Source organism: Puma concolor, chromosome B1 (assembly GCF_028749965.1).
Source record: "Puma concolor isolate L17-30 chromosome B1, mPumCon1.1.hap2, whole genome shotgun sequence".
Taxonomy (NCBI): domain Eukaryota; kingdom Metazoa; phylum Chordata; class Mammalia; order Carnivora; family Felidae; genus Puma; species Puma concolor.
The window spans coordinates 3,271,854-3,298,514 of NC_141670.1; the positions used below are offsets into that span (position 1 = coordinate 3,271,854).

The 26,661-nt window shown below is 40.6% G+C and overlaps 1 protein-coding gene across 5 annotated transcripts in view; it reads right to left on the reverse strand.

Moving 5' to 3' along the window:
• CSMD1 (CUB and Sushi multiple domains 1) overlaps positions 1 to 26,661 on the reverse strand; it is a 2,044,057-nt gene that overhangs the window by 612,144 nt on the left and 1,405,252 nt on the right. For all 5 annotated transcript variants that reach the window (XM_086703086.1, XM_086703088.1, XM_086703085.1 and 2 more), the window contains one exon: positions 2,962 to 3,049. In XM_086703086.1, the coding sequence (XP_086559212.1) occupies positions 2,962 to 3,049 (88 nt within the window). The remainder of the gene's footprint in view (positions 1 to 2,961; positions 3,050 to 26,661) is intronic.

Consider the following 26,661-nt stretch of genomic DNA (forward strand, 5'->3'; position numbering starts at 1 on the left):
CACACACACACACACGTCCATAGATGGCAAAAATATTTACATTTGTATTCAGTCCTATAGGAAATTTACTCTTTCCTATCTCTTTCTCTGCTGTTATATTACTCAATTGCCATGAACTTGGAGACATGGAAACAATATAGAGATTCCCCAGGAAACTCAGGATTTGAAAGCGTGAATGTCTCATCTGAGATACGGGAACCCCTTTCCTTCCTTCACTGGTTGTCCCCAAGACACACATAACCCCAGGGGCTAATGTTTACCCCAACGTTGAACCTCTTCTTCAGAAATAAGGCTGTTGTAAGAATGAGCAGAGTAAATACCAGCACATTCATCTACGATGCTCATAAAATGCTCCATTGCTGGGCTTGTGCTGAACCGATACTGGCCCTGGATGTCTCTGAGCTCCTTGTCAACTTTTGGAGATTAAGAAGTTTCTCTGGGGCGCCTGGGTGGCTCAGTCGGTTGAGCGTCCGACTTCGGCTCAAGTCACGATCTCACAGTTTGTGAGTTCGAGCCCCACGTCGGGCTCTGTGCTGACGGCTCAGAGCCTGGAGCCTGCTTCGGATCCTGTGTCTCCCTCTCTCTCTGCCCCTCCCCTGCTCATGTTCTGTCTCTCTCTGTCTCAAAAATAAATAAAAATTTTAAAAAAATTAAAAAAGAAAAGAAGTTTCTCTAGTTCCTTTTACCATAGCATACAATTTGAACCTGGCATTGTCAGACAGCATTTAACTCATCATGTTTTAAAACAGAGCTATTCCAAAACAGACCAAGGAAGTTCCCAGATCCCTGCAAAGATTTTCAGGGATGACAGAGTGCTGGATGGACAATCTCCCTCACACGCAAGGGGCACTTGAATAATACCGCGAGTGCCCGTGGGCCAGGCACCATTTCAGTCACTGAGGAAGGCGGAGTGAATAAAACACCATCCCTGCACTGGAGAAGCGTGAGCTGGATGGGGAAAACGGACACATGAACAATAATGAAGAAGAATCGTGGGCGAGCTGTGTGTACAGTTCTCTGGGAGTGAGGCAAGGAGAACATTTTTTCCAGGGTGAAATGGGGAAGGGGCAAGTGGAGGAGGTCACTTTTGAGATAAGGAAGGAATTCAAAACATAAAAAGCTCTACGGATTCCAGCAAGAATGTGTACATTTCGTGTATCTGCTTGCTTTGCAAAAGACAAAATTCCTGGTGCCTTCGGCTGACTGCTATTTTATCTGCTGGTGGAAGCCTGCACCTGTCTCTGCCAGAGAACCCACTGAGAGCGCTCACAAATACCCACAACCAAGCCGTGCTCTGGAGAACTTCCTTGAGCCAAACGAAGGAAGCCAATAATGGGCAGCCAGGGAGGGTGGGTACCGGAAGGGGAGCCAGCTGGTCGATGTGACCCGTCCCCTGAGAGTCCCTGTGGGTTCGGACTGAAGCTCCTCGGCAGCGAGAACCAGCCTGCGTCTTAGCTTTTCACTCTGCCCCCTTTGTGCCCCCCACTGCCCTTCTCCAAAGAGCGCTTTTCCAAACAAACAAACAAAAAAATCACTTGAAGAAGAATCCTGTCTCAGGCTCTGCTTCAAAGGAACTTGAACTGAAACACCAGCTCCCCTAGCTACACTTAAACTTTGTATCTTTAACCTGTAAACCACATGATCTCCCACCCACTTCAAACAAGGCGGACACCGCTAGGAAGTCAAACGCATTTTGTTATCGTGTGTATTTTCTTTGTTTCCTTTTCATGGAAAAAACAGTATATGTGTCTATAATTATACCAACTTTATTACAGCCAGCCTGTAGACAATTTTATTCTTTCTCTAACCTTTTCAAAATTACTATCGCTACTTGTCTTTTTCACTCATATGTGGAATTTAGGAAACGAAAGAAACAGAGAGACAAAAAAAGAGACTCTTAGAAACCGAGAGAGCTGTTGGTTACCAGACCGGAGGCGGGGGAGTGAGGGGTGAGACAGACAAAGGGGTCAAGAATCCACTCATCTTGAGGAGTACTGAGAAATGTGTAACATCAGTGAACTAGTATACTGCACACTTGAAACTAATACAACACTCTTGTTAACTATACATCAGTAAATAATTAAAATTAAATAAAATTTCCCCAAATGGCCATTGCTACTCCAGCTTCACTGAGGAATATTCCTTCTTCCTTCTCTAGTGGCACAACGACTCTGTTTCAGTTTCCTCTTACTGTGGTAGCCCAAGCTCTCTACACGTATCTTTATTGTTTCCCTGTCAAAAATGGTGACATTTTAAGGGAGGAAAGCACTTTTCCCAACCCCCTTTATTCTTTATTTTGAAGCTTACTCCCAGTATGTGTATCCATCTTGTAAACTGGCAAACATTTCTGGAACTAATGGAAAGGAATTCCAAAATGCAAAGAAATGATATTGTAATCATTATAAATATAAATGGCATTATAATTATAATACACTATTACAATCACCACTACATTAATAATGTCACAACTGGAAAGTAGTCTCTAGCTCATCACGATCCTAGTAAAGTGAATCATAACATTTTCTGAAATAAATTGCATTGACTGCCACTTACATTCATTCATTATTCTAAAAATTGAATGAAATAATTATGAGGCTATAGTTAAATTTTTGCCCCATGTATTTTTTTAAACATTAACCAAAATGCATTAGAATAGGAGATGGTAATTAATGAAAAACCGGAAAAAAAAAAACCCTTGAGACAAATTTTGATTATATTCATTTAGGGTTAAATATTTAATACTTGCTCATATAGTGAAAGGCATCAACTCTACACCACGTGGAAGTTTTAAACACAGTCTGTCTTAGATTTTTACACAGTATGCCTTACATATAGGAGCCCCGTAATAATTGAGAAGTTGTATCTTTAAATCAAAAGGACATCAGAGTTAAGGACAACAAGTTGAAATTACATATATTTTAGAAAATCACATGCTTTTCAAATAACTTCTGTATCTCTTACCTGAAGTCGGAACCTGCTCTTCTTCCATTTTCCGGAATCCCGGGATCTGGACACATGTCAGAGACCAACGCAACGCCTCCTTGACTCACTATAATAGAGAGAAACATTCTTGTAAATTTGGTTAGCTGTTGGGGAAATCCTCAGAGAATAAATTTACGTTAGGCAGGCTTGGTTCTTAGACCATGACTTTAAAAATGCGATTTATTTTAGAATTAAGACATGTTAGATATATTAAAATACATCTTTATTCTTATGTCTGAAAAATAAAGACTTCTTATCCAGTGAAAGGATGCCAACATTCTTTAGTCTGAGCCCTTCTTCTATTGACGTGGTCAAAATTTAATTTTAAGAAATACATTTTCTCCTTATGTTCAACTTTACAATAGGTCACAACTAATAGCATGATGGGACAAAAAGAACAGAATGGTAAAATGCCATTTTATATAGAAGTTTATATAGAAGAAAGCCTTCATCCACTCTCCACAGATGAAGTGAAGACACTAATTATTTGTTAATGCCCAGACGAGACATAATTTAAATAAAATTACCTATTATGTTTAAACATTGAACATGTTTATCATTGGACTAAAAAAAACGAGTATCATTCTTCTTTTACAAACATGCTGATGTATTTTCTGAATGTGTTCCATGAGGAGCCTTCCTCCTACTGGGATGCTGTACAATCACATAATAGTTTTTAAAGGACGCACTTGCTTATTGGATAGAGTAGCTGCCACTCCAACACCCACCCCACCCTATCTAAGTTGTCTAATCCAGCCGAGGCAATTCCTTCTTTCTTTCCAGAAATTTGCTCAACAGGGGGCTTGGGACTCAATTCTGTGTAGTGAGACATGAGGGAAAGTCTGGAGCTGTGCCACTGGGAAGACATTCCAGTGAGCCAACAAAGACCATCTCTGTTTTTATTCTGGATCTTTCTGTGTCTGGATTTCGAATGTGGAATTGTTGGTGCCATATTGCTATGTTCCAAGAATGGAGGGTATATCATAAATGGAGGAGAAAATATATATACCAAGTACCTGGACCCTGGATATCATAGTTGAGACAGAAAATTTGCCAACTCAGGAACCTACCCTACCTTAACATCCTGTTGGGTAACTCGTGTTTCCTACAGCTTAAACCCATTTAAATAGATTGTTTCATTACCTATCTATATCTATAATATGTATGTTCAGATCATATTTATATATTTATAATACATATAAAATATTAACTATATATAATAGATTTATATACTTTTTCTCCAATATATTTTAAGTGATTCCATGAGAAAAAATATATCTAGTTAGATACTGAAATTCTTAAGAATAGTATTAAAACTGTGCATAAAAAATGACAATAATCACAGCAAGATTGTTTTCATTGCTAAGTTAGAATGAAACTGGGATATGGACGTAATCCCTCATTAAGTACAAATCTTACTAAAATATGTTAAATAAATTTATTCTTAGGAAGCACTTCATCATTCCAAAATAATCTTCATTTCTTACAGGTTTTCATTGAGATTTTTAAATCGTCTAATACTCATTTTGCAGTGGGGTGTGAGAAATGGATTCACCTCTGAAATCTTCTTTCGTATTTAAGTATTTGTTTTTCTCACTATCATTTAAAAATGATCCAGCAAGAAGGGCAGTGGCATCAGTAAGATGATGGAACAGGAAGTTGCAGGCCCTCACCCCACCATGGAAACATCAAGCAAAAACTACAGACGAAATAAAATAACTTTGTAGGAACTCTGGATACCAGTCAGAAGTCAACAGCAGTCAAGCCAACGCCCAATGAGGAAAAGCCACATCCATGAGGGTAGGAGAATTCTTGAGGGTTTAACATGCCTTGCTTCGCACCTTCGTTCCTGACCTCATTCGCGAGGGTGGAGAAGCAAAAAGAAGCTTGCTTGCAAATTCTGGCCTGTGGGCTGCATGAGAGACCGGTTTTTGTCTCGCCTGCCTTGGAGCTCATATGGGGAAAGGCAGCCAGAAGCCACGAAGGCGCTGGTGGACTGCTGCATTTGTGAAGTGCGAAGGGCTGCAGCCATGCAGGTATCTGGGGCCAAGAAGTTACAACGGAACATCTAAGATCCCGGGAAAGAGCTGGAGTGAGGCTCTTTGCGGTAGTAACATATCAGAAAGCAGCTGGATGGGGGTCTGGAAAAGCATACGCACAGACCCAGACGGCACACATTCCCAGAAGAGACCTGAGAAGACCTCAAGTCTTCGTGCCAGGCTAATCCTATGGCTCAGGGGCCCACTAATTTATTCATTTTTATTTATTTTTTAATTTTTTTAATTTTTATTTTATTTTTGACAGAGAGAGACAGAGCATGAACGGGGGAGGGTCAGAGACAGAGGGGGACACAGAATCTGAAGCAGGCTCCAGGCTCTGAGCTGCCAGCACAGAGCCTGATGCGGGGCTCAAACTCACAGACCGCGAGATCATGACCGGAGCCAAAGTCGGACACTCAACCGACTGAGCCACCCAGGTGCCCCTAGGGGCCCACTAATTTATAAAGGTCTTCCACACCATTCTGCAAAAACTGGGAGAGAAAACTGTTTATTTCAGGTGAACATTTTTTCACAAAGATCACAAGTCATACAAAAATAGAAAGATGTGCCCAATTCAAAGGAATGAAATTAATCTCCAGAAACACTCCCTGAAGAAACACATGCATCAGGCTTACCAGATGAAGACTATAACACAACTGTCTTAAACAAGAATTTGAATAATGTCTGAATGCTTCTCACATTTGAGTAAAGATGCAAATATACAAATCCAAGGAGCTAAACACACTCCAAGTAGGATAAAGTCAATGCAACCCACAATGAGACACATACTCAAACTGTCAAGAGACAAAATAAAACAAATCTTGAAAGCAGAAAGAGAAAAGCACCCCATCACAAATAAGATCCCCAATAAAACCATCAGGCTTCTCAGCAGAAACCCTGTGGGACAAAAGACATTACGTGAAATATTTAAGGGCTGAAAGAAAAGCTCATGTTAACTGAAAATTCTCTATCCTGCAAAACCTTCCCCCACAATAAAGGGAAAATTAAGGCATAAACAGACCAAAAGAAAAGCAAACTAAAAAAGCAGAGAGAATTCATTACTAATAGATCGGCCCTATAAGAAACATTAAATGGAGTCCTTCAAATTGAAATGAAAGGGCACTAGACAATAACTCAAAACAAGAAGAAAACACAAAAGTTCTCTTGTAAAAGGAATTATAGACAGAAATCTTTTTTAAAAAGTCTATTATGTAATTTTGGTTTGAAACTCCATTTTTAAAATTTTCTACATGATTTAAAAGACAAAAGCAGGTTCCACATGAGAGTGAAAACATACCTAACAGAAGACCACAGGGGGAGGGGAAGGGGAAAAAAAGAGAGGGAGGGAGGCCAACCATAAGAGACTCTTAAAGACTGAGAATAAACTGAGGGTTGATGGGAGGTAGGAGGGAGGGGAGGGTGGGTGATGGGCACTGAGGAGGGCACCTGCTGGGATGAGCACTGGGTGCTGTATGGAAACCAATTTGACAATAAATTTCATATTAAAAAAAAAACAAAAGCATAAAAATATTGCAAGTCTGTGTTAATAGATACACAATAAATAGAGATACAATCTGTGACATCAATAGCATGAAGTGGTGGTGAGGGCAGAGTGAAGGAACACAGTTTTGTATGTGGTTGAAGTTAAGTTGGTATCATTCTAAGATTGTCATAATTTTGGGATCTTACGTGTAATCTTCATGGCAACCTCAAAGAAAGTACCTATGGAATATGCACAACAGGAACTGAGATTGGGATCCTAATAGGTCACTACCAAACATCAACTAAACCAAAGGAAGACAGTAATAGGAGAAATGAGGGACCAAAAAAAGGCTGTAAGGCATGCAGGAAACAAATAAAAATGGTCAAAATAAGCGCCTTCCAATTAGTACTTTCTTTTGTTTTTATTTTTGAGAGAGAGAGAGAGAGAACACAAGCGAAGGAGGGGCAGAGAGAGAGAGAGACAGAGAGAGAGACAGAATCCGAAGCAGGCTCCAGGCTCCAAGCTGTCATCACAGAGCCTGACCTGGGGCTCAAACTCACAAACCATGAGATCATGACCTGAGCCGAAGTCGGATGCTTAACTGACTGAGCCACCCAGGCATCCCTCAATCTGTACTTTCTTTACGTGTAATCAGCTCCATGTTTTGGCTGAATTGTGTCCCCTTAAAATTCACAAGTTGAAGCCCTACCCCCAGTCTTTAAGAATGTGGCTGCATTTGGAGAGAGGGTTTTTGAAGAGGTAAGTTACAATAAGGTCATTAGGGTGGCCCTATTACAGTATGAGTGGTGACCCCATAAGTAGAGGATTAGGACACAGACACCCACAGAGAGATGACCTTGCAAAGACACAGGGAGAACACAGCCATCTACAAGTCAAGGAGAGGACCCTCGGAAGAACCGCCCCACCACCACCTTCATCTTGAACGTCTAGCCTCCAGAACGGTGAGGCAATCCATTTCTGTTGGTTTAGTCACTCAATTTGTGGTACTCTTTTACGGCAGCTCTAGCTGACTAATATATTCCCCATCAAAAGACACAGATTGGCAGAATGGATAAACCAAAACAAACCAGGATACAACTATGTGCTGTCTACGAGAGATTCACTTTACATCCAAGGACACACAGCAGCTGGGAGCGAAGAGTTGTCTAATTCACAAGGCCAGGAGGTAGAACAAGCTCCAGGAGAACGGCCTGGTGAATTTTTCTTTCACATGTACAGAGTTTCAGGAGGGAAGATGAAATTTTTCTGGAGGTCTGGTGATCTGGAGGTCATCATGGTGGTGATGGATGGACAACAATGCGAATGTACGCAATGCCACAAAACTGTACACCTAACAATGGTTAAAATGGTAAATTTTATGTTCTGTGTATCTTACCACTGGGTGTGTATGTGTGTGTATTCCAGCAAGTTATAAATCTGTGACCTATCAGCACATCAACTTCTATCAGTCTGACGGTTCTAGAGTAGTCCCCTTTATCCACGTTTCACTTTCTATGGTTCCAGTTACCCGGGCCAACCATGGTCCAGAAGCAGATGATCTAAAGCCTCAAGCTATGTCACAACACCTGTGACACTCGCCTCATTTCATCTGATCAGATAGGCATTTTATCATCTTCACATCATCACAAGAACAGTAAATACAGGACAGTAAGATATTTTGGGGGGGAGAGAGAGAGAGACATTCACATAGCTTTTATTACAGTATATTGTTATAACTGTTCTATTTTTTCAGTAGTAATTGTTGTTAGTCTATTACTGTGCCTAATTTATAAAATTAGACTTTACCATTGCTATGTACGTTTAGGAGGTAACGTAGCATATATGGGGTTCGGCACCGATCATGATTTCAGACATTAACTGGGAGTGTGAGAATGTATCCCTTACAGAGAAGGGGGACTGACTTCACTACTTTTATCTTCAGCCCATGGCTTCAGAGTCTATATCATGTGCTAGGGCAGAGTCCCCAGGCAGTAGGCAGCGGTCTACTAATAAGTCTCTCAAAGAGACTCTAGTTTTAATAATCTCAAACTTCAGTGCAGAGTATTATTTGCACCATGTTTTTTTTTTTTTCTGTCATCATCACTTAGAAACATCTTATATACCCCAGAGCACAATGGTCATTGCTGTGTCATATGAAAATAGCTCATTAAGGTAAATGGCCATCACTGTTTTTATCAGAACTGGTCTGCTTTAGTGTGGCTCTTATTTCATTATTCTAGAATAACAGACTGCTCTAAAACGTAACATAAACGCTTAAAAGAGGTCTACTTCTATCTCCTCTTTTTCTGTTTTTCTCCCGTGGAGTAGTAATAAAAAGAAATGAGAGAAATTGGAAGTACCCATCCAAGTCAGATCAAAACACTCTGGGTCTTTTTAAAGATAATGTCAAAGTCACTTATTTATTCAAGAAAGGTTACTTACTTGGAATTCTGTGAGAGCACAGAATAAATTAGACAAGCCCGAATGGTTTGCAGATGGCAGAAGATAACAGAAAAGTGATGAGGGACTAAATGTAAAATATGGCTGATTTCCCGAAACAAAGATAGGTTTTTAATGGGATAACGACGGCAAAGACATGGTGACAAACAGGTTATGTACAAGTAAACAATAAGCTCCATAAATCCCAACTACCTACCCATCAACATCATGACCAATTAATTTCTCGAAAAACTGAAGCTTTAAAGCTGGAAAGAGTCATGGAGCTCAATCTGCTTCAAGCAGGTTCCCCAGTGCCTTGGAGACACATTTTCAAAAGAGAGGAATTACTTGGTTTAATATCATTTTAACTCTAATTTTGTTGAATTACATCTTTTCAAATCTCCTGGGACACATGCCACAGATATTAATAAATATATTAAACTTTAGTCAAAACCTTGGAGATAAAAATCAAAACTGGAAATATCCAATGGGTAGACTCATCACCCATCATTAATACCAAAGCAAGATGTAAAATTATGCAAATGGATGAACAGATACAAATTAGGCAGTTTGTAAAAGACTTCTAATGAATTGTGATTTAAAATGTGTAAATTATATTAATGTATATATACTTAAATGCCTTTTTCAAAGTATCTCGGTTCACAATATGAAGACTCCTATGAAGTATGTTCAGTAAGAGGAAGATGCTTTACCATATTATCCTGCTCTTTGAGGACATGCCTTGTGACTGTCAATTAAAATTCAACATGAATTATTTGCAGCAAGCTATACAGCGAGACCAGTGCTATAGAGATAAAAGTAACTAATACAAAAGAAATATAAACAACTACCTCTATTATTAAAGAAAACAGAGACAAATAACTCAGTGGAGACAAGAATTACAATTATTGAAATAGAAACAAGCAGAAAGAAAACACTAAGAATAATAATGATGAGGATGATTTTAAATTTAAATCTGGAATTTAATTAAATTTAAATCTGGAATTTAATTAAATTTAATAATTTAAATTTAAAGCTGGAAACTCCAGCTGTCATTTACACACACACACATAGAGCTCGTGCGCATGAGCAGAGGAGAGGGGCAGAGTGACAGAAAGAGAGACTCTTAAACAGGCTCCACGCTGAGCATAGGCTTAAACCCAACAGGGAGCTCAGTCTCATGACCCTGGGATCATGACCTGAGCCAAAATCAAGACTAGGATGCTTCACCGACTGAGCTACCCAGGTGCCCCTACAGAGTTCTTTAGACTGAATCCATACAGCCGTTCCATGAGGTGATAATATTAAACCCATTTTATAGGAAAGAAAACCGGGGCCAGAGTTGGGACCTGATAGATTCCAGAATCCAGGTTCTTTTCCCTACACTTCCTGCAATAAGTTACTGAGACATCGTACGTTTAAGGGCTCTGTAACTTAAACCAAGGCCTTTAAAAAATAATGTTAAAAGATTCTTCATAATAAAATTCGATTTCTAATGAAAAGATACCAAGCACCAAAAGGTGGAGTAAGAAAGGTGTTTTCATTTATACTCCCAATCTAACATACATATGTGGAGCCATATGCTTTGAGCCATGAGGCTTTAGCTCCAATATCATCTGGTGGCAATCTTCCTGCAGTAAAAAGACCAGACTCGCTTTCCACACGAGGCCCTAAGCCACCTCGGGAGCACAAGAGCTACGGATTGGCTTGAAGATTCAAATATTCGTGTAAGGTGCCATCTTTTGAGTTAAAATTTAGTTTGTATGCCTTTGGAATAAACAGTCCAAAATAAGAGCCACTTAAAGAAAATCCGACTTTTTAGTGACATTGCTCCTATGATCTATTATAACACATTTTTATTTTTGATACTTATTTCCATATGTTTCAAATGGATCAATTTTGAGACTAATTCTAACCATTTTACACCTTCAGAGAGGTGACATGGTTTTAGTTCCGTAACAACAAAATATGTTGTTCTACAGAACATATTCTGGTTGAAATTCCTTGGTAGCAATATTTCCCTCTGTCAATGACCTTTCGATGATACACACCCCATGCCATGCATGTGTGTTTGGGGGGTACTGTAAACTTCAGACTTTCCTGCCATAAATCAGTGTGGAACAAGTCAACACTGACATTTGTTCCTTCCACATTTAACAGACTCGGTATTTCTTTACTGAAATGCAAAGCAATGCCTACTTTCTAATGCATTTCCTCTTTTTGATTTGCAAATTTTATCTTGGCAAGAATAAAACTTATTCCTATTGTTTCTTCCTAAAACAAAACGAAACAAAACACTAAACCACTAACTTAACTAAATGTAAACCTCCACAACATTTTGCTATTGTACTAATTTCTTTCATTTAGCTCTAACAGGATTATTCTTACTTTGTTGGGTATCACATGGGATACTTCCACATGCATACCAGAATTAAAGGTAACTTTTCTCTGTTTCTGATGAACATTTATAGTCTTTGCCAGCAGTTGGTTCGATCCCAGAACAGTACACAAACACTGACAAGTAAAACACAAACTGATGATATCTGAATGAAGAAGTCTTATTACCAGCGCAACACTAGGGTCTGAAAGGGAGGGTTGGCACAGAAGTAACTTATCAACACATCTTGCTTCGATCTGTACTTTTTGGACCTCAGATTAAATCATCAAGGAAACACCTCTTATGCAACAGAATTACAGAACATGAAGCCCCTTGTGTGAGCTATATTTGTCAAATGCTTCCTTTAATATAATGCCAGACATTTTGTCTGGACTCTCTCTCTTTTCTCACTGCATTAATTTGCCGACTTTTAAAACACTAGTAATTGAATGCCCACTATCATGACTTTTAGATCTAAGTTTGCCATGTTCTTATTTCCAGTTCTATTGCCTATTCCTAAATCAAGCTCTTAGCTTACAGCAACTTATTTTTCAAAGGGATTTTAGGGGCACCTGTGTGGCTCAGTCAGTCAAGCATCCAACTCTTGATTTTGGCTCAGGCCATGATCTTGCAGTTCATGGGATCGAGCCCTGCATCCGGGCTCTGACAGTGCTGACAGAACAGAGCCTGACGGGGATTCTCTCTCTCCCCCTCCCCCACGCACACTCTTTCTCTCTCTCAAAATAAACAAGTAAACATTTAAAAATAAAATATAGTTTAGCTTCTTACGTAATAAAATATTATATAGTAATAAAAACATTATCGAGGAACTTTCAAAAATGTTAATGGTTCTCAACCGCACAACAAATAAGGATGATTTGGCTGTCACTAAAAACCTCCCGTCTTTCTAACATTATTCGAACACTATCTGCAGCGATCTTATGGTCCAGGTCATTTTAAACACTCCAAATTCTCTCACTATTAAGACTTATTTTTTTCTTTAACATTGCCTCTTCTAGATTGTTTTTGTGCCAGGGGAGAAAACAAGAAGTTCTTAGAAGAGCTATGATGTGAGTAATTACCCTTCCAACTGCTAAAATTACTATGGCAGCAAATGTTCAAAGTGGGAGTACTTTCCTTATGTATCTCCAAATTAAACCAAGATATTTATTCGGTACTCAAATAAAATGAAAAATAAGAATATGCTAGTATAAAACCAGTCTCAATGACCTCTGCAAAATCAGCAGCATGGAAATTTATGCCACAGCCTACAGGCCTGACTCCTCCCATCTTCCGGCACGTTCACTTGGATGTACATTGGCAGGCACCAGAGATGTCTCTGTGCACCTGTCCTGGTTCCCACAGATGCAGGGTGACCATCACTCAGGGACGAAGCAGCCTCAGCTTGAGGTCTTATAGCCTGTAACTTCTGCTTCAGTCTCCTGCAAATTCAAGGATGCTGGACTTAGGATTCTTGAAAATGTTTAGGGCTTCTCAAAGATATGTCACAGTGCACCTAATTATACATGGTCTTCTAACAGTAAAACCAACATCTGATGAGGCCAGTTTATGATACTTTGCATAGGATGTGTGTTACTTTGCATAACCTTCAGATATGAGAAGAAAGGGGAAAAAATCTCAAAGTGAGTGTATACTATAATTGATTCAGGCATATATATATATATATATATATACACACACACACACACACACACACATATATATATACATGAAATTATTGTAAATTTATATTACAATACACATATTTTGATACTTCATATGAAAGATAATTTATCTACATCATAAAAGTTTAGTTGTTAATTTTTACATCTCAAAATAAAAAATAGATATCTGAGTGATGAGTACCCATAGAAAACTTCTTTCTCAGATAGTTTGTAAGTGATTTCAGAAATTTATATTTAAAGGCATTCTGACTAACACAGTAAATGCAACTTCTATAAACGTGTTTCATATACTTGACATATATATTTATCACTTACAAATGTATTCCACATGTATTCATATACAATATTAAATAACTTAAATTTTACATTAAATAGATACATTCAGATATATATTTATAATTATATATTTGCTTATATAAAATAGCTTTAAATGTATAATATTAATAAACCAGTGCTATTTAATACAAATGGTTTGTATATCACACATACTTTTATAATATACATTTATTAATATTTGTTTACAGTAATACTATATAATAAGAGACAGACTAAAACTATTTTAAGATGGCAGAAATGTTAAGTTCTCTGAGAATTTATGTGATACACATAGTTTAACATTATAATGATGTATCAATAATGTATGTATTAATGTATCAATAAATCAAATTGCTTGGTCACTCTGAAAACTCTCCTTATCTCAGCATATCCGTATGGGTAATTTCACTCTGTACATTATTCGGATGTTCTGCAAACGTGTAATCCAGAGGAATGCAATTTTTGACTATCGTAAAGTACATTTCTTACAGCATGGTGATGGTCATTTTGAAAATCCAAAGGTGTAAATACGTGGGAGAAATAATAATCCCCACTCAATGATATAGTATATGTATAATGTCTCCATTTTTCAAGTTATGAATTATTAAGTTATATGTATTTAAAGTAATAATGGCCTATCACCTCTGGTCATGAGTTCTTAGATCTTAAAAACCAGTGAAAAAACTGTAGGATACTTGTAGTCTGGCTACGATTTTTTCCTTCCATGGTCTCAACTGCATATATCAATAAGTTATAGACATGTAAATATGAAAAGCGTAAGAATCTAGTATTAATATTCTAATATTATTAAATATAAATATTAATAAATAATATAATATTAATAAATGTATTCCAACAAAAATACATAAAATTTAATTTGTGTAAGGAAAGGGATCATAGCAAGGAGAGGAATCAAAGCATGTGATGTACTGTGGCAGGTACTTTTACACATTACATAATTCAATCCTCACAAAATCTCTGCAAGGAAGTTACTACATTTGACAAACAGGAAAGTGGGGTTGGGAGAGTAGTTAATATATCCTATTTGTTCAGCTGATACATGTATCAGAATTTTTGCTTTCAAGACCTACATTGTTCTTACTACATTAATTCATTTTTTTAATATACTTGGCTAAGGAGGGTGTTTTGAGGAGATAATATTCATTTATGGACAAAGGTTTTTATTTTCTATGTTTTTTAAAAATTGTTTAATTAAAAGAAAATTTTTAACATTTTATGAGAGACAGACCATGGGCAGGAGAGGGGCAGAGAGAGACAGAGAGACAGAGAATCTGAAGCAGGCTTCAGGCTCTGAGCTGTCAGCTCAGAGCCTGCTGTGGGGCTCGAACTCAGGAACCATGAAATCATGACCCGAGCCAAAGTTGGATGCTTAACTGACTAAACCACCTAGGTGCCCCCTTCCATCAGTGTTATATAGTTTTCAGAGTACAGGTCTTTAACCTCTTTGGGTTGGGTTTATTCCTAGATATTTTATTACTTATGGTACAATTATAAATGGGATTTTTTAAATTTCTCTTTCTGCTGTTTCATTACTGGTATACAGAAATGCAACAGATTTCCATATGTTGATTTTGTATCCTGCAACTTTACTGAATTCATTTATCAGGAAAAAATTCTTTATGTATGTATGTATGTATTAGAGAGAGAGGGAGAGCAGGGAGGGGAACGGTGAGGGAGAGAGAGAATCCTTAGCAGGCCCCATGCTGTCAGCACAGAGCTCAATGCAGGGCTCAAACCCACAAACCATGAGATCGTGACCTGAGCTGAAGTCCCAGATGATTAAACAACTGAGCCACCCAGGTGCTCCTATGGACAAAGGTTTTTAAATTTTTTTTTTCAACGTTTATTTATTTTTTGGGACAGAGAGAGACAGAGCATGAACGGGAGAGGCAGAGAGAGAGGGAGACACAGAATCGGAAACAGGCTCCAGGCTCTGAGCCATCAGCCCAGAGCCCAATGCGGGGCTCAAACTCGCGGACCGCGAGATCGTGACCTGGCTGAAGTCGGACGCTTAACCGACTGCGCCACCCAGGCGCCCCTGGACAAAGGTTTTTAAAAATGAACATAACTTATGTGCACTTCACAAATACTTGACCTTATAAACATTATACTTCCAGTATTAATACCCATGTAAATAACTCTAAATATCTTTAACATAAAAATCAGATCATATATACTTTATATATTAAATATATATTCCAGTGTTTATTTATTTATTTTCAGAGAGAGAGAGAGAGAGAGAGAGAGAGAGAGAGAGAGAGATAGACAGTGCAAGTGGGGAAGGGTCAGAGAGAGAGGGAGAGAATCCCAAGCAGGCTCCACACTGTCAGCGCAGAGCTGGACACAGAGTCCGATCCCACAACCCTGGGATCGTGACCCGAGCTGAAACCAAGAGTCGGACACTTAGTCAACCGAGCCCCCAAGGCACCCCAAGAGCAGATCATAAAACAGAGTATGTGGTGTAGTTTTGTTTTTATGCAAACAAAACAGAAAAAAGAGTGTACGAGTTGATGCATGTACTCCCTTAATACCTAACCTTCGTTTGCTGACTTGTAAACCTCTCTAGTCATGAAATGTCTACCCTTATAACTTAATATTTTAAGTTGTACAGGTAACTTGTAAATGTTGGCTGTATGTATTTATATAGTTGCATTATCGTATAATGAAAATAGGTTCTTTCTTTAAAGAGAGAAAGACATGGGGTGCGTGGGTGGCTCAGTCGGTTAAGCGTCTGACTTCGGCTCTGGTCATGATCTCGCGGTTCGTGAGTTCGAGCCCCACATTGGACTCTGTGCTGACAGCTGGGAGCCTGGAGCCTGTTTCAGATTCTGTGTCTCCCTCTCTCTCTGGCCATTCCCCCTCTCGAGCTCTGTCTCTCTCTCTCTCTTTGTCTCTCAAAAATAAACAAACATTAAAACAATTTTTTAAAAGAATAAAGAGAGAAAGATGCATGTAAAAATGAAGCAGAGATCTGCCTCTCCATGTCTTCTAGACCGGGGACTCAAAGCCATGAACTTACTTGCCTTCTTTGTCAGGTAATGCTTCCACGGACACAACTCACAGATTTGAATTTAAAATAATTTATCTGGACCTATAACATTTACTTTTTTGAGAAATTTAGCTTCGATGTATAAAAGATAGGAGACAGTGATGAAGGTTCTCATTGGAAGAACGCCATTCGGTAGGCAGCATGCATTAGGTTTCATCACAAGCTCAGGTATAATAGGAGGCAGATGGGAAAAAAATATCAATACCTCAGTAATTATACATTGTCCCTTATAAGTATTTCCTACCTAAAGAGCTAGGCAGTGGTGTGTTTTTAAAAATGCAGTGTTTCAGCAGTCCTCTCCTGCCACTTTGGTGAAGCCAGAAATCCCCGGGGGTGCAGAGAAGGTCCGCTTTTGTTCAGCGGAAGCTGAGGGAGGCATCCAAATGCAGGGAGGCAGACATACACCCACTTGGTGGAGCTGAGCAGAGCAGCATTGCACCAAGAAGCCTACACGCCCTGGTACATCACATCGTAGTAGGTGAGAGCAACACCAAGAAATTAACTAGCCCCTGGAAAAGATACATGTTTCTGGCTTTCTACTTTTAGTACAAGAATATTCTTTCCCTTAAGTGTATCTGGTAACCAAAGGAATCTAAGAATTTTTTAAGTTATTAAAGATAAAGGTGGCCCAAATCCTGAACCGTGACATCGTTAAATGCTGGCAAGGCTATGGAGGAGTGGGGAGTCTCAGTACAGGTGGGAAGGCAGGATGGTAAGACCACTTTGGATGGCAGTTTGGTGGTTTCTTGCAAAACTAAACACATTCTTACCACGTGATCCAGACACCACACACCTTGGCATTTACCCCCAAAGAGTTGAAGACTTACAAAACCCTGCACATGAATGTTTACAGCAGCTTTATTGATTATTGTAAAACTCAGAAGCAACCAAGATATCCTTCCTTAGGTGAACTGATAAATTGTAGTACTTCCTTCCAGACAATGGAAAACTTTTCAGTGATAAAAAGAAGTTAAAGGGGCGCCTGGGTGGCTCAGTCGCTTAAGCGGCTGACTTCAGCTCAGGTCATGATCTCGCGGTCCGTGGGTTTGAGCCCCGCGTCGGGCTCTGTGCTGACAGCTCAGAGCCTGGAGCCTGTTTCAGATTCTGTGTCTCCCTCTTTCTGACCCTCCCCCATTCAGGCTCGGTCTCTCTCTGTCTCAAAAATAAATAAACATAAAAAAAAAAAAAAGAAGTTAAAAGTCATGAAAAGACATGGGAGAATGTCAAGTGCGTATCTCTAAGGGAAAGAAAGCAATCTGAAAAGGTGACACACTATATAATCCCAACTGTATGACTTTCTCAACAAGGCAGAACGAAGCAGTAAAAACAATCAGTGGTCGCCAGGGACAGAGAGGGGGAAAGGTGAACAGGCAGAGCACAGAGGACTTTTAGGGCAGTGAAAATACTCCGTAGGACATCCTAATGATAGATACATGTCCAAACCCAAAGAGTGCACACCACCAGGAGTGAACCCTAATGAAAACTGCACACTTTCGGTGATAACTGTATGCCAATGTAAGGTTCGTCAGTCGGAACAAAAACACTCTAGTGGAGATGCTGACTGTGTGTGTGTGTGTGTGTGTGTGTGTGTGTGTGTGTGTGCGCGCGCGATTAGGAAGCATGTAGGGCATCACTGTACTTCCTCTTCAATTTTGCTGTGCACCTAAAACCACTCTAAAATAGTCTTAAAAAATAAAGTAACAAAAGGGAAACAAAAGAGAGGAAGAAAATGAGGAAGAAAGGATCAGAAGGAAAAGAGGGCAGCCTGGGTGGCTCAGTCAGTTGAGCGTCCGACTTTGGCTCAGGTCATGATCTCATGGTTTGTGGGTTCGAGCCCTGCATCGGGCTCTGTGCTCACGGCTCAGAGCCTGGAGCCTGCTTCGATTCTGTGTCTCCTGCTCTCTCTGCCTCTCTCTCTCTGCATCTCCCCTGCTTGTGTTCCGTCTCTCTCTCTCTTTCTCAAAAATAAATAAAAATGTAAGAAAAAAAAAGAAGGAAAAGAGGAAAGGGGAAAGGATGAATCAGGGGGTGAAAAGGAAAGGAAGAAAACGAGAATTCCAGCCTGTCCCTGAGGGACTTCAAGGCTCACGGTGTAGATGAACACAGGTGCGACAAGAGGAGCCCAGGGGCTACTGGAGAAGAGGGCACCCCGGCAAGGGGACAGAGTGGGCAAAGATAGGGAAGGCAGAATGGATACGGATCATCCACACCACAGAGGAGAACTGCTTATAAAGGGGAGGTGGGAACATGGAGAACACAAGTCAGGTATCAAGGTAAAGGTCGCACCGTGAAGACGCTTTCTGAAAGAGAATCTTTTTTTTCTTTTTTCTTCAATATATGAAGTTTATTGTCAAATTGGTTTCCATACAACACCCAGTGCTCATCCCAAAAGGTGCCCTCCTCAATACCCATCACCCACCCCCCCCTCCCTCCCACCCCCCATCAACCCTCAGTTTGTTCTCAGTTTTTAAGAGTCTCTTATGCTTTGGCTCTCTTCCACTCTAACCTCTTTTTTTTTTTCCTTCCCCTTCCGCATGGGTTTCTGTTAAGTTTCTCAGGATCCACATGAGAGTGAAACTATATGGTATCTGTCTCTGAAAGAGAATCTTAATGAGAAGCAGTCTTACTTCTTTCTTACGTATTCTTTCATATATGTATCCCACGTGACATTCAGACGTGTTCTCCATTATGGAGACGTGTGTGTTTAGTGATACATGGTTGTAATGTGAAACGCAAAAGATGAACTGTGTGTAGATGTGTGTGCATGTGTGTGTGTGTATTCAAATATATTTATTCTGAAATATCTTCTCCGAAATCTGAATTGGATTTTCACTTTTTTAAATGGCACCTACCATGGGAATACACTTAATCAACCTTTTTTTGGTTCCTTAGAAAATGGAACTTTGGTAGAAAGTGGAAAAGATACCATTTAAGGTAATTTGGCAACATCTTTCCTCCCGGAAGGACAAAATATAATGACTGATAAATGAAGGAAAGTAATAAGGTACCATAATTAGAGGATACAGATTGAAAAAACACAATATTTGTGTTAGAAAAATCAGAGGAAAATAGTGATTAAAAATTAAATAACATAGTGCAGTTCTTCATCTTTCAGTTCTGGAGAGTGCAGAAAAGCTACCTGGCTCTCAAGGTGTCGTAGTGCCAAGGCTGGGATTAAGGACAGATGCTTTCAGAATGGCTGCAGGACCTTGGGCGAGCTGGTTGTTCAACCTCTAGGAGACTCCATTTCCTCATCGGAAATACCTACCATGCAAGTTTAAGGACGGTGCAGGCAGCATGCTTGGAACTGCTCAATAAAGATGATATTACTGCCAGTATTTGCTCCACTCCTCTTCCCTATAAACACCTCAGGCTACATTATTTCAGTGTGCTCTTTCAACTCTAATATTCCATGAGTCTGTCTCCATGATTCCCATCCTCAGGGAAATTTCATCCAGGGATGTGATGAAACATAAGTTTACTTATAAAAGATTGGGGGTAGAAAATGCCACATGAGAGGGGCGCCTGGGTGGCGCAGTCGGTTAAGCGTCCGACTTCAGCCAGGTCACGATCTCGCGGTCCGTGAGTTCGAGCCCCGCGTCAGGCTCTGGGCTGATGGCTCAGAGCCTGGAGCCTGTTTCCAATTCTGTGTCTCCCTCTCTCTCTGCCCCTCCCCCGTTCATGCTCTGTCTCTCTCTATCCCAAAAATAAATAAACGTTGAAAAAAAAAATTTTTTTAAAAGAAAATACCACATGAGAGACACAGAAAGAATACAGGTACAATAATATTACACGGAAAGCAACGTGTACTTTTCATAAAGTGGAAAGACAGAAAGACAGAAAGACAGGAAAGAAGGAAGGAAGGAAGGAAGGAAGGAAGGAAGGAAGGAAGGAAGGAAGGAAGGAAGGTAGGTTGGTTATTTGCATAGCGGAACAAAGGCTAAGAAGTGTAACAGGAACTGCCATTCAGAAACACAGGGTTTAGCGGGGTTTAGCATCTCGGAACTCAAATAAAACTAGTTGTGTAGGAAATCATACCTTTCAACTTAGAAGTAAGTGGGTTTGAAATTTTGCTTCCATGGCATTTGTACCTGTTTCCAGTAGTGCTATTGTGTTATATTTAAAAGCCGCAAGACATGTTAACGTATTTTTTGAAGACACGGTGCGTTTTTATTCGTAAGAAGCAAACAACTGAAATGATTATTTCTCTGATAGGCTGCAGTCATCAAAATCACCATGGAGAGGACACTTGAAAATAGAAAGAGCAAGTTAGTTGTGGCCGACTCTGTGCAGCTGCCCGCCATCCACTCAGCAGCACAGCGGCTGAACGCCCCTTATGGGAGGCTCTGTGTTAGCTTCTGGGAGGCTTAACCTCATGAAATAAACACCAGACAATAAAAACCCAAAGCAATTTGCAGTTACAACTTGGAATCGGTGCCACGAAGGAAAAGGCAGAATACGGTTAGAGACAGAGTTAGGGGGAACAGAGGGAGCACAGGATTCGGGGTGGCATCAGGCTGGCCCCTGCAGGGCAATGGCATTTTGACGGACACTTGAGGGCTGTGTGTCCGTTAGCTAAGGGGCAGAGTGGACGCTGTAACCCTCACGGCAAGTCAACAGCCAAAATCGGGCCCCCAGGGAGGAAAGATAGGGGAGCATTTGAAGAACCGAAACGAGAAGGCCACGTTGCCCACCCACATCACTGCTGACAGAGAGGAGGTCAGAACCAGATGGGAAGCCACAAAATGGGAAGGTCTGATTTAGCGCAATCAGGTACCGGCTACTCCTAGAGGACTAGCCTGGGGAAGGTCAAACGCAGAGGCAGACTGATGGAGGAAGCTGTCCGCAGAGTCCAGACAAGAGATGGGGGAGGCTTGCACAGGCACAATGTCGTGGAGCAGGTGACAGCTTTTATTGCGTTGGAGGGGAAACGGCAAAGATTCTGTAAGTGGTTTGGTCATAAGGATGGAAGGAAACACAGTTACCCGTTTGAAGAGCTGAATGGAAGGAGCTATCACTTCCTGTGCAGGGGAAGGGCAAGTAAGAGGAGAGCAGATGAAGATCGGAATGCTGAGCCGTTGTTGATCCCTTACATTTCAGGTGTCGATAGACAGCCCGTGCACACGTCAGCTGCACATGCATGCGTGTGTGTGGGCTGGCAGAAGTGATCTCTTACATAAACCCAGGATTCCTTACCATAGACGGCGTATTTAAAATCACGGGAACCACTGATGTGATCCAGAATGGGGTTCTGACACTGCCCTACCCTTGAGCCATCCAAGCGTGCTTGTTGCCACGGGCTGGGCCTTCAGCCACATTTTCCCATCAGCACCTTGTTGGCACACAGAGACCCGCCCACGTCTGCCTTCCCAAGAAGCCCTCCGTGGTCGTCCCGGCTAAAGTAACGGCCTGCACACGCCCCGTCTCTCTCTTGTCTGGACAGCACTTCACGCCATCACAAGTTTCATTAGTCATGCATCTGGGACCCTTTCTCCATCATGGGAGTCCCGTGGCAGCAGAGCTTTGTCTTGTTCATCACCCTACCCCCAGAATCCGTACAGGGACTAGCACACGGAGGAGAACGACACTACCGACCAGCTGATGGCTGATCTGAGGAACAGCCGAGCAGCTGAGAAGCAGCAGGTAGGGAGGCAGTAGGTAGTGTCGGGGGAACAGATTAAGAGAATTTCCAAGATGAAAAGGTTGTGAACAGTTTGCAATGAGGCTAAGAAGTCAAGTACATAGAAGATTAAAACATGTGTATTGGTTTGACAACACTAGAGATCACCGGGGATTTCAGCAAGCTTAATTCAGGTCAAATAATGAAAAACCAAAGTCTTTGTGTGGAGGGAGGGATTTAGCTGTTCCAGGAAAATGTTCCAGGTACAGCTTTCGAGTGTATATAATTTTCCCCGAGGATTGATCTTAAAGGGGATTGGGATTTTTCTGCCTTAGTAAAAGGACTTAATCTATCTTTAAAACTTGAATTTTCCTCCACACCCAAGATAATCTGGTTTATCCCTGATAGACCAACACTCTTGGAGAGCTGTCCTCCTGCCCTTCCCAACTGCAAATGAGTGGCCGTCAAGTTACAGGCTGGACAGAGAGGATACTGATTCCATGACCATGGGTGAACTCACCGTCGATGTGCCACTATGGATACAACAACGTGATTATTCTCTATTTAGATTTTCTCATTGTGGTTTTTATTATTACAAGCAGAAAATTTAGCAAGGCTTTTCTTTCAAGTTCTTGGTAGAGAAGACTAACAAAAACCCCCAAGTTTGTCACAAGATTAAAAATGCTTAGGCAATGAAGGGGGAAAAGAATCCATGATTTCTAGTACTAGCTTGTCACCGTATGGTGCTAGAATCATCGTATTACAGAAAGGTCAAGTCTTAGGTCAGCCATGCTTGTGGGGGACACCCTTTTATCTTGGCGGCTGGAACTGTGTTCTGCTCCTTGGGCCTCTATTTCTAACCTCTGTTCCCCATTACCCTCACGGAGTAAGAAAAAACAAACCTAAAGACTATCCCTGGGTATTTCTATTTTAATACAATATTTTTCATTTTTATGTATTTATTCATTACTGAGAGAATTACCAAAAGCTCCCAGATGTATCTCCGTAAAACTGCGGTGGTGAAAACCTCAGATTGCGGTGGGTGTTGCTGATGGGTTAGACCAAACAGGTTGCGTTGTTTTAATGCATAAAAGAGGAGATTCTGAATTACGGGAATTTCTTTAAAAATAACTAATTTAAAAGGACCATCGTTCTAATGATTCATCCCGGTAATATTTAAAACGGGAAATGACCACTTAAGTAAGAAGGTGACGGCAGCTGCTGTCATGCCCCGGTGTCAGCATACTTGTGCTGTTCTGATCAAGTCCACCTCCCATGTGCTCCCCCTCTTCAGGTGCAGGGACAGCCGGGTCTCACGCCAGTGATATTCTTTACAGTCTGCACTCCGGTTTGCTACCCTGCTTCAGGAAGGAGGCTCTCAGAGAAGCGTGGGGGATGAAACGGAAGCAGCAGGCTTTAAAAAGTATAACGATCATTGTAAAAGTACAAATTCCACTTCAAGAAGAAAAAGAAAAACGCACCTGAGAGCTACCCTTCCTTAGTGACTATCCTAGTACCGGGCACCTCCAGGGTTAGCCTCTGTGCCCTGTTGGCTCCCTTCGCTAATTTATCTAATAGTTGCTGGTATCTCTTTTTCCCACCATTTTCCCCCTAATTTTCTGACTAAAGAAATTATCGACTAATAACTTCTTGAAAATAATGCCGGCACCTGGGTGGTCCAGTCGCTTAAGCGACCGACTTTGGCTCCGGTCATGATCTCACAGTTTGTGAGTCTGAGCCCTGCGTCGGGCTCTGTGCTGATGGCTCAGAGCCTGGAGCCTGCTTCTGATTCTGTGTCTCCTTCTTTCTCTGCCCCTCTCCCACTTGTGCTCTTGTCTCTCTCTGTCTCTCAAAAATAAATAAATGTAAAAAAATTTTAATTCTTGAAAATAATAGGTATCACGAACTCTCCTTTCCTCACAAAACCTAAACCAAACACAACTTAAAATGCTCACATTGAGTATAACAGGAATTACAATGACAGTGAAATAAACACCGACAAGTAAGTTTTTAATACTCAGCCTGGAGGCTCAGGAGGGGGAAAGACTCAGAGACGCACTGTGTAAAAGGTGTTATCGGGAATGGCATGTTTTCTTTCAGACTGACAAGTTTGTAAACCAGGCGAGGTGAGACACTGAACGAATGTTTCTGCCCCTGTATGATGCAAATAAAATCTGGCAGATGCAAATGCAAGTGTCCAATTCAGAAGTCAAAAACAAATGTTGTGGAACCAAAATGTAGTGGAGAATCAAGCTGGTTGTCCATTCACACAAAAAGCATACTTCATCTCAGCCACTACAACCCGTCCTCATTTTGGCAGGTCTCTTGATATTTCCTAACCAAACAAATAAATGGTAAAGGTACACATTTTCCCACCATTGATGTATATTGCATGTCAATCTGAAACATCTGATTATCCTTAAACCAAAAATGAAAATTCCATGCAGAACATTCACTCTCTTTCCGGGAACCGTAGATGCATTTGCTTTATAATCACCAGATATTATCTGTCACACATCCACTTGATACATAGCATGTAACCAGCTACAAACTTTAAAATATCATGAAGATCACAGAAGCAAAGTGACATGTGTATTCAAAACTATTTAAAATATACAGAACTGAATCATCCTAATTTAAGAGAATTCAGTATGAAATATGATGATGGATGTCCACGTCCCTTATTTAAAACATCTAGAAGTAGTCCTCATCTGGCATTATCACCAGGGCAGTGAACGTAGCTGAGCTGGGTTGTCCTCACCTGCATATTAAAGGATTGGTCAGTCCTTGACCTGCCCTGGGAGGTGACCTCTAAGCCTTTGGAATATCCTCCTGCCCGAGAAAAGCATCTTTGCTTACTAGAGCTCCGGGCCATGGCAGGCAGTCTGTGCCGACGATGTGATCATGTGGGAAGAAGGGCCACATGGTATCCGCGTGAACTCTGTGGTGCTCGCCGACCACACGGAGCCACACGGGCGGCCACTTATGACTGTGGATGGCGAGGCTCACTGAGTGTCCCTGGTTGGCAATACAGCATGTATGTTTGTCACTTGTCATTGCCTGGAGAAGCAAGTGCTGTCTGTGCAACTCTGAAGGGACAGGACATCTGGGTATTTTCTCTTGATCTCTCCTGGACTCAGCCCTAAAAGTCCCTTCCGTTCCTTGACTTCAGTCTGTGTCTTTGCTGAAATAAGTGTAGCTGTGAGTATAATGGCTTTTCTGAGTTCTGTGAGTCCTTCCAGCAGATGACTGAACCTGAAGGTTATGTTGGGGACCTCAAACCACATCAGCCAGTAAGAAAATAACAGGTATAATAATTAATCTGCTTAACTAGACCGCCTGGTTCAAATCCTTATTTCAGGCACACGCACTCACTACTGACCACTAATAGTGATGGCTGCCTTTTTGTTTTCCCTCTTTTCTCCAAGATCTGGAAGGGGAGGATGTGTGTGAAACCTTTAGGAGTCTATCTAAGCCAATACAAGTCATTTTATTTATGTTACCGGTTGTTCTTGAGGTATGTGCATGTGACTTAACACTGGCCATAAAATGTGAGAAAAATCTTTGGGGAAAATATTCTTTCTCTTAAAAGGAAACATGATACAGGGGCATTCCTCCTAGTCTTGGTCTCTGGTGCAAGCAGAGATCTGAAGCCTGGAGCAGCCTCCATGCAGCCATGATGGGATCAGCGGACTCCATGATAGTTGCAGAGACAAGTACAAAGACGGTCTGCTGAATGCTGCTGGGTCCTTCGGTAACTGACCTCCAAAACAGTCTACTTCCAGACTTCTGGTCCATGTAATGGTACTTTTTTTTATTTTACTGTTTAAGCTAGTTTTTGAGTCACGCGATCCATTTTATTTTAAGCTGTATGATTTTCAGTCAGCAGCATCCTAACTGAAAACGGATTGCCCCACTTGCTACTTAGGTCTTTGGGGAAATTTCATAAACAATGAATGTCTGAGAATGTCTGTAAAGTGAGGACGGCAATTATACATGTGTTGGAAGGCTGTTGTGAGCTTTGGCATCATAAAGATCTGAATTCAAGTGTTAACTCACCTTATGAACCTGAATGAATCACACTATCCCTTTCAATCTGTTTTCAAGTCTTCAAGAAAGGTAACATAACTTGCCATAACTTCAGAATTGTTCCCTGGCCTGAATACAATACGTTATGTTGAAGCATCTAACAGGAGGAATACATTTAGTGGTTTGCTTTCTTCTGTATCAAGATAATAATTTAGTAAAATAATGTCTAATATTTGATTATTTTGTATGGACTCAGCACCATCATAAGTACCATTCAAATGTATTATTTAATCTTCCTAAAGACCCTGTGAAATCACATGCCAGAGATGTCTCTGGTGTAATGATGTAACGATGTTAAATGATTTAACTAAGGATATACAACCAATGAATCAAGGAGCAATAGGTCAAGCCTGTTAGATAGATACATAAAATATATATTAGATAGATAGATAGATAGATAGATAGATAGATAGATAGATAGATAGATACATGATAGACAAATAGATGTAATACCATAAATAATACACAAAGAATACATTATCTGTTCAAGCCACTTCTCAACCCCAGTGGTAGCTGTGGCTTGATAAGGAAAACCAGAGCAAGAGCTTCAATGTTGGTTTAT